The 9,399-nt window shown below is 49.5% G+C and overlaps 1 protein-coding gene across 1 annotated transcript in view; it reads right to left on the bottom strand.

The window, feature by feature from the left end:
- Positions 1-705: 705 nt before the first annotated feature.
- LOC119103652 (transcription factor E2F6) overlaps positions 706-9,399 on the bottom strand; it is a 9,000-nt gene continuing 306 nt past the window's right edge. The window contains exons 2-7 of the mRNA XM_037227267.1: positions 7,030-7,212; positions 6,278-6,410; positions 5,757-5,905; positions 4,184-4,540; positions 3,291-3,486; positions 706-2,144 (exon numbers count right to left, since the gene is read on the bottom strand). Coding sequence (XP_037083162.1) covers positions 2,011-2,144; positions 3,291-3,486; positions 4,184-4,540; positions 5,757-5,905; positions 6,278-6,410; positions 7,030-7,206 — 1,146 coding nt within the window. The 5' untranslated portion in view covers positions 7,207-7,212 and the 3' untranslated portion in view covers positions 706-2,010. The remainder of the gene's footprint in view (positions 2,145-3,290; positions 3,487-4,183; positions 4,541-5,756; positions 5,906-6,277; positions 6,411-7,029; positions 7,213-9,399) is intronic.

Genomic DNA, 9,399 nt, shown 5'->3' with positions numbered 1-9,399 from the left:
TGTGTATGGATCTTCTCTCTTCAAGCTGTCCTTGAATGCTGCCTTTCGGACAGACGTCACTGCCTGTAGACAATGTGCTGTGAACAATTTCCAGTGTTGCTAGCAGGAATTGCATCACACAAAAAACCGCAACGAACGATTCCATTGAAACGCTCCAACCAAGAAGTTTTTCTTCCTTTTTAGCCTGTGAAAGGATAGTGCCAAGAAAAGCCGCATCACTCATAAAAAGTCAACTCAAAAGAAGCGTTTAGCATAAGCTGCCTCATACATCACAGCACCTATCAAAAACCAATTACACCAAGGCAGCGGCGCAGGCACATATTGACCCACGGGGACGTGTCCATTCTTTACCAACGTTCTACATGCAGTAAATGTGCGCGGCCTGACAAAAACATCACAAAATCCGGCGGATGCATGCACAAAAAGATCAAGAAAACGCGGCGCTCTACGCCGCGCCAGACCGGATTTTCAGTGAAAAACTCTCCGTGTTACCCCTCTCGTCTTGAAATCCTGCATGCGTCCCCAATAGATCACAACCCCCCCCCCTTCCAGCCGTGGGCCCCCCTTCTCCAAGCGGGTGTTGTTTGTCGTTCGGCTAATTCGCTCATACACACAGGGCCGGTCCGTCACGGTCCAAGCACGGACGGTGTCCGGTGGTGGTGGCCTGCGTCGTTGAAACGATGTTTAAAACGACATACACACAACTGACGGCCACCCGGTTTATTTCATCCGCAGCATCAAGACAGTTCCAAGCATGCGATCTTCCAAACAAAAGGCAACAAAAGAAATAAATATATAAATATACGCTTAAAGCTTGTCTACAAGGGAAACTTTTAAGCCTACGAGAAACGCAGCAGCTGGCAGAAAACTCCATACAAAACGACTGATAAGAAATCTGCAAAACAGGTGAGCCATCTGCAAAAAAGTTCTCATTAAAAACGCCTCGCACTTCCCACAAGTGCCGGGGCGAAAGCAGCACCAGTTGGCAGTCGCCGACTCTCTATGACTTGACAGAAAAACCTCCCCTTCGAGGGATCGCGGCAGCAGCGTGTGCCACTCTGCGCTCCATGCGTACCAAAAGCAGTATTTTACATGCGGTACCGATCGGCCAGCGCACCGACGTGCCACGTCGCCCGCCTCCGTAAAACGTAACCCATTGGCAGTGACGTAGAACACTTCGAAACGTTTGGGCGGGCAGGACAGGACCGCATCATTTCAATTCCACACCAGCGTCACGCGATAGGGTAATGCCACGTTTGTCACGTGTTCCTATGCCACTGACCATTGGGGCCCTCACCACCAGGCGAAATCAAAGTGCGACTCGGAAAAGGAATGGATGCCCGTCGACTATTTCGTTGAATACGTACACCAAATCAACATAGCTGGTGGCCGACGAGCCGTCCGCGTCAATGACGGCAACAATTCAATTTGTACCTGCAGGTTTCGTCACTCTCAATTAGCTTGCGACAGACGACTGAATTTCTGCGCGGAGCCATGCGCCGTTCGACGACGGACAAGGCGACGCTGAGACCATGTGTGCCGGTCAGACATGCCAGTCACCGAAACCCCCACCCCACCAGAACCCGACCGCGCCGAACTTTAAAACCGCATTGGACCGCGCGCCAGCCCGGACCCCGTCCGCATAATGCCACATGATCACAATCACGGCGTGGCGTCAACAGGATCGTCTACACACTGAGCTAGCGGCGCGCGCGATATGTTCTCTGCGGTCCGGCGTCTCTGCACGCTCAGCCAGACGTGGACCTCCACTCAGCAGTGCGCAACTATTAAAACACCAAACAATCGCTCTAAAATGACTCAGGACGTTGGCAACGCTGGCCACGTCAGGACGTTGAGGGGGGGGGGGGGGGGGCGCCCACCCCACAGGCCAGTCCTTAAAACAAGGCGGCACGAGGCCGCCACGCGGTCAGACACGACCCGCACGCCGCGACCACAAATCAACTAGTTCAGCGCCAGGCGGCGGCGGCGGCGCGGCCGACCGGCCGGTCATCAAAACGAGAAGTCGAACAGGTCGCAAGCGCCCTCCGACATGTCCAGGCCGAAGCTGTAGTCCGTCTCGGACGGCAGCGGCTCCAGCGGCAGGAAGGAGTCGTCACCCCACGACGACTCCAGGTCCATGTCACCTGCGAACGCGGTGGTGCCGGGTCACGCGGGGACACAGGAGGGAGGGCCCGTTTGACGCAGTCGCGGCTGAGCTCCGGGCTGGGCTCCCACACCGGATCAGCGTAACCCCGCCCGGTCGGCGGCACCCGCAGTCAGGCAAGCGTCGCTTCGCTGAATCCCATGGTGCTATGCAGCGAGACGCACGCCACCACGAGATGCAACGCAGCGGCGCCCGCCCGCGGGCAACGGCTCTCGGCCGGCTCTTCAGGCTAATGGTTGTGGAGTTTCAATGCACCACACAGTTTCAAAGACGCCAACGGGATTTTGATAACGTTATAAGCGTTCTCTTTTCCGTTAACAATCGTGTCTAATGGTGACTGGGAAACGTGCATGACAGGCAGCGCACCGTAGCCCAGAAGGTTTGAGCGCTAACGTGCATCAATCAACAATGCGTCCGAGGCTCTACGGACCTACAAATTAATGTAAAGCCAGCGAGGTCCACACCCCGGAGACTGAAGCCAGACACCGCAGAGTGGGGAGGCACGGAACGTGACAGCAGCGCTGACGCCCCGCAGACAACACGCGCGGGCTGATCCCGGCAATCCGCGCCCTGCAGCTCCCTGATCCTGCGATCCCACAGCCGTCAACGGCGCACGTCGTCTACTGACGCCGGCCACGTGAAACTAATCCTGTGATATGATCCAGACCGCACATCAGCAGGTTAGCTTCACGCGGCAGGCGCCAGACGTCGCTGCGCTCGACGAAGGCTGACAGCCCGCCCGCCAGCACAGTACTACCTCTGTGATATGACTCGAGGCGCATCTCACAAACGCAGTACTGGGCGGGCGGACGGGACTCTGCTGGCTCCTCTGCTGCGAACGACACCGCGCTGTACGAGCCGCACATACAGACGCATGGCTCGGCTTTGTTTGGTCTGGTAATTGCAAGTCCGACGCCATGAATAATGACTAGCTGAAATTGATCACGGGGATCGTTCAATACCACACTCGGCACTTGCAAGGTGGCGAATGTATTACAGATCTTGGGCTTAACGTAGCTAGCAGAGGAACAGTACCGAGAATGCAAGTCCAGCTCGGCGCGCAGCAAGCGTGAAACCAATAGCGGCGCCCACAAATAGGTCTGGGTCTCCTCGGTCTCCTGCTCACCGAAGAACGGAAGGGCGTCGCTCTGCTCCATGGACTGGTCTCCAGCCTTGAGCGCGACAGCGTCAGGTTGCGAGCAGTAACTGCTCGAGAGCAGCATCGAGTCGTCGGCGTCCGAGGCGGCCGTCGAGTCGTCCTGGCACAGGAACAGCTGGATCTCGTCCGTCTCCGAGCGCAGGTGGATCTGGTACGCACCGTCCTGTCGGCAGAATGGGGGGGGGGGGGGGGGGGGTCAGCGTCTTCACTGCCGCATTGCTTCGCAACGCTCCCGTACGGTGCCTGAGCCAACACGGTTCATTCGCGCGCTCTCCGTCACCCCTCCGGCGCCAAGGAGACGGGGTGCCGCAGTGGGAGGTGGGCGGATGGGGTGGCAAGCCGCGAAAGGATCGCGCTCTCCGTCGTCTCTCCGGCGCCACGGAGACGGGGTGCCGCAGCGGGAGGTGGGCGGATGGGGTGGCAAGCCGCGACAGGATCGCGCTCTCCGTCGTCCCTCCGGCGCCACGGAGACGGGGTGCCGCAGTGGGAGATGGGCGGATGGGGTGGCAAGCCGCATCAAGATCGCGCTCGAGCCGCTCCGTCTGCGGCACCAGCGAGCACCGGCACCCGACGGCCCGAGAAGACATGCCACCGTCGCGCCGCGCCGTACCACACAGCCTGCCCCGCGCCGTACCACAGCCTGCCCCGCGCCGTACCACAGCCTGCCCCGCGCCGCTCGCGGAGCGCCATCCGCCCAGCCCCGCCTGAAGTCCACAGCAGTCCCTCCCCGCCCAGACCCGCCTGAAGTCCACAGCAGTCCCTCCCCGCCCAGCCCCGCCTGAAGTCCACAGCAGTCCCCTCCCGCCCAGACCCGCGGCACGCCACCAACGAGGCGCCCGACCCGCCGACCGACGACTCACCTCCGCCGGGTCGGGCACGCGCAGCTTGGTCTCGGGTGGCGCCTTGATGGCCACCACCGTGTCATCCTGGAACTGGGGGATGCCGCGCAGGTCCTGGTACCGGATGTAGGCGGCGCGCCGGTCGTCGTTGAGCCAGCGCAGCTGAAGGCCTGCGTCCTCGATGAGCCGGTCGAGCCGCTGCTCCTGCCGCTCCAGCCGCTGCAGCTGCGCGGCGGACGCGGTGGCGCCAACGCCGCCCGGCGCGCGCAGCTCCTCCAGGTCCGCCGAGTCCGCCGTCAGACGGATCTTGTTCTTGGACTCCTTCTCGATCAGTCCGATGCCCTCCAGCACGTTGGTGATGTCGTACAGCCGTCGTTTCTGTCGAACACGAGTGGCAGCCTGGATGTAACGCAAGGATCATATCCAGAAACCCGCAAAACTATCGTGCCTATGTACCATCTCTTGAAGAGTCCCATCCATATCACACGCGCGCGCCGCTTGTGCCGCACATTCTCCATTTAATGCTACAGCATTAACAAGCTGTAGAAAGGCAAAGCAAACAAATAAAATGGATTTAAAACTACCTTTTAAAGGTGACAACCTGTGCCAGAATGTAAACCACACAATCAAGTGATATGCATGACCTTAGGGTAACTGGAACTAGTGGACAGTCATAAGTCCACATTAGTGCAAATAGCACTAGGGACCCCAACATGTCCAGCTGGGAGTAAGATTTGTCATACATGAGTATGGACAGCAACAAAATACAGATAGCTTGATATCTTAATGACAGAAGATATCTTGCCATCTCCAACCAGGCATACTTTTCAGAGGCAAAACAAAACATAGCACCATGAGTGTTAATGAACACCTTGAAGGTGCACATTTACAAAGAGCATGCACATTTAATAGAACACACTGTAGGTTGACACACAATGTTGATGGAGCATGGCACAACAAACAGTAACCCTAAAGTATAGGGTACAATTGTGCATTGAGTGGTGGGATGTAGGCCTTCAAATTCTTTACAATTTTTGCCATGTTTTAAAGGCAGTGTCCACGCCTGCTCAGGGCATGGTCTCAATTTGACCTGCCTTAGTTTTCAAATGTTCCTTTTGCTAAGCACTATTCAACTGTTGTAACTCATGACCACAAGCACAACTTGAAATGCCAAGTACTGTCAATATAACCAATGTCAGCACCAAAACATCACTTACCATCAGCACTGGGCTTCACTACACACTCAGCTACTCACTAGTACCTCTTGGTACACTGAAGGTCAAAATCTTAGCACAAAAACTCTGAACTCATAACACCAGGAAACTTTACCATCCTTATCAGCACCACAGCTTCTCCATAACAGTGCAGCATTGAGACCATGTCTAACATAGATATAACAATATGGTTCATGTTTGCATGGCAATCTTGGCAAAGAATCAGAATGAGCATCAGGAATATAGCATCAGAAAGTATGCAATCCATGAACCAGCATTACATATTATATATTCCAAATTTCATTACACATTCAACCAGAATCATGCCGGGCTCCCCGCTATTCTAATTCTACCCATGTCAAAACAAATCACTGGCATACCTGGACCTGAAGCACTATGGTGGCATGATTCAAATCCACCACACCATCCTCAGCATTGTGTAGAATTTGGACAAATTTCTTTGTCAGCAGACCTAGTGATGTGTCATAGCGTGATTTTTCAGTGGAAGGCGAAAAACAGGGAGCAGCAACTAGAAAAAGAACAAAAATTAGGAATCAGAATACAACATCAGGTAAAACATTTTATCTGTTATGTCAATATTTATGACACAGTCATACAACCTGCATTATTAGTCATAATACCCAGCAGATGAAGCATTTAGTGACCAGGATTTTATATGCCTCCTGCCTGATATCCAGTAGTTACAGGATAAACACAAAACCTCATCATGTTTAATAAGTCACCTGATTCAAATAGAGGTGGTGAAAGGTGATAAGGTGATAACATCAAACTGGATATCTCAATGCACGGAAATGCCACAAACAAGACAATCACACAATCAAGCACATACATTTGCCTCAAATTGAAAGAACACCAGTGCAGCAGTCTATCTAATGTTTACCTGCTTTTGATGGGCTGGGTGAAGGACAATCTCCAGAGAAGGTTCGTGCTCGTTTGTGCCTCGGAGTCTTATTGGGTGTTTTAAATACATGATTGGACTGAGGTAAATCAAGATTTAGTCTGCGTTTGACATTCTGAAAGACATAACATTGATGTCAGCAAACAGATAGAACAGAACACCTGGGTGCAAACATCAGTACATGCAAATATAGACATAAACAGATGCATAGAAATGTACATGCACATCAAACAATGCTCCTTTGCATATTATTTCTCTTTGTTTGTGCAATGCTGGATCAATGCCTTCACATCATTACAAACAATACATTGTTATTTAACATGCATATTTTCACAACTGACGACTGGTATGGGTATGTAAAAGGTGAGCAGCGCATGACTAAAACATTACTGGAAGCTGTATCTACTCAATTCACCTGATCCATATTCAGAACAGGCATGTGGGTTAAAAAAAAAAAAAACACCACTGACAATGATGCAAGGGCATACCCCTTCACCAAAATCTCAACTACAGACCACACAAAGTTAAAGTGTCAACTTCATGCGACTTAAACCTGATATGGAAGCCCTTTAAGCAGATCTTGCAGTAATGCCTTTAGCATTAGTAGAAGTTCTAAAAGAAATGGACTACTCATCATGAAAATAACACAACAGCATGGTTTACTGGCCTGAATGCACTTGATTGCATACCTGTCTCACACATACTAACTAGCTGCATCCCAAGCCAGAACAAACCTTGGGGTTGGTGGTCAAGGTATGGGCCTGCTGGACAGGGGTGGAGTGTGCCATTGTATATTGGTGATCAGCAAAACCTGATGGCTCATCAACAAATTCAATATCAATGAGGTCCATATCCATGTCCTTGGGTGCATTGTATGATGTCTCTGCAGAAAAACCTGATGGACCTGCCATCCAGACCTGAAACACACAAAACAAACAACTAAAAACCAACACCCACACAGGACCAGTGGCAACATCATACACTCCCTGAAGACATGCAGGAACATGCCAGCCACAAAACTGTTCACACCAGCTTCAATTGTTTGTACCAAAAAAAGCATGAACTGTCAATCATCTCTCCATAAGAAAATGAAAATTGCTGCACATCCACAATGTCATTCCCTGAATGCAATATTGCTTCAGTTGATACCCAGTACCTGTCAAAGATGCATTGCACTAAAATCTGTCATGTCTGGATGATGACAGCAACACATCCTTTTCCTACAACTGAACACTGTCATCCAATAGTATAGTGTGTTTAAGGATGTTTAAGTAAAGCATGGCAGGCAAGGTGGTGATCTGCAAGAGCAGCAGGAAATAATGCAGAAAATACCTTCCATGAATTGCTAGTGGGTATGTGTACCTACAACATTGGTTAGGTTGTTTGACATTAATACTGTAAGGGTTCTAATGAGCTTCTGATCTTTGTGAAAAGAAAAATGGATGCAATTTTGAGGCTCAGTATAACTTACACAACTTGTAAATCAGAGGTAAAGGAGCAGGTCTTGCATGATCAGATCAGCTCTCAATTTAAACTTTGGTGATTATGGCAAGTATTAGCCTAATCAAAGTTGTCAGAAAAACTGGACTACCAGCATGAGTATGCTGGTGGCCTTAACTGGTTACACAGGTGTCACTGGTCCAGTTAGGAAGGACATGTTGACAAAATCTCACATGGCTAACAAAAAATGAAAACATGAAAATATGGACTGCCACATATTCCCTGCAGTCACATTCTTCCTGAACTTAAGCTACAGCATTTTCAAAAGCAGAGGTAGATCCAGTTATACTGTGAAGCTAGTTGAAACCAAGTGCCACCAAAGTGACCTGAGGTTGGTCAAGCAACTTATATGTTTATGGGGTCTATTGATCTAAGTCTGTCAAACCTGGATTTTTTACAAGGATAAGTTAAATAAATTAGTAAGCACTTGACAAAAAATCACATATTTCCTGTGCTATTCTATTTGTAAATTATGCAAGCCATAAAGGAAAACAAACAATGCATGTAGCCATCAAATATAAAGGATGTTGGCTTGATTTTGGACATGCATAGAAGAAAGAATGCCTATGCTAAGCAATGCTTCTAGCAATATTTCATTTACCAGTCACTAATTTCTATATTATGCTTGAACCTGAAAATATTACTAGGTATCAAGAGGCAAACAATGCTGCATTTTATAACCCATACTTATGTGATTCAGCTTGTGCTGACTTTAATACAAAATGCATGATACTTTGGTGGCATACTAGTCATTTTTGTAGATTAATGCAAATTATTTTGAAACCATTTACCACACATAATTCATCAAAAGCTTTTTGCTACATGAATACTTTAAAATGTTACTTCCAAAACAATTAGCAAAACACTTTGCCACTTTTTGTCAGTGCAGCACATCCAATATTTCAGATTACTTCAAGCAATCTGATGGAAAATCCTTTTACACACAGAACATTACTAAGTGCTGTGGTTAACCAATTGTTCTTGCCTTTACACAGGGGCACACAAACCAGGATGGCTAAAGGAAGCCAAGTGCCAAATTATGAAATGCAGCATTCATCTATGAACACTGCCTGGAAAAAACAACTAAGCATGATATCAATTGTTTTCCTGTAGCTTGAGAACTTGTATGTTCCCTGCTTTTGCCAAATCTTACTAGACTACATTTCTACCTAATGCAAGTACTGTTAGATGATAAATGTTTGTCAACACCTAGCACCAATGCCTTTGAACCTTCACATCAACTTAACAATGAAGCCAATCCTATCTGAACCTCCTCACTTCAATTTTTCCCAATGATGAGCAATGGTCCAGGAAACCAAGCCACCTTTTCAGTAGGAAATCACTTCCTGCAATCACCCATAAGTTGCTCTTATGCTAATTACCATTAGCTTTGCCCGATAGGCAAACTTCTACCCAACGACAGCAATATACCAGTGCACAAGATTTAAAACGTCACATTCTTGGGCATGGCACCATAACTATGACGCGCCAAAATCGCCTCTAAATATGCCAATATTCATGTTGTTGGGGAGTGCCTCCTCATCCTCACCACTCCCCTCACCGTTATAGATGACCCAGCCACATCTAAGACCCAGCAAACTTAC

This window comes from Pollicipes pollicipes, unplaced genomic scaffold (assembly GCF_011947565.3).
Source record: "Pollicipes pollicipes isolate AB1234 unplaced genomic scaffold, Ppol_2.1 Scaffold_5724;HRSCAF=6776_pilon_pilon_pilon, whole genome shotgun sequence".
Lineage (NCBI taxonomy): Eukaryota > Metazoa > Arthropoda > Thecostraca > Pollicipedomorpha > Pollicipedidae > Pollicipes > Pollicipes pollicipes.
This window is presented reverse-complemented; position numbering and strand designations above follow the sequence as displayed.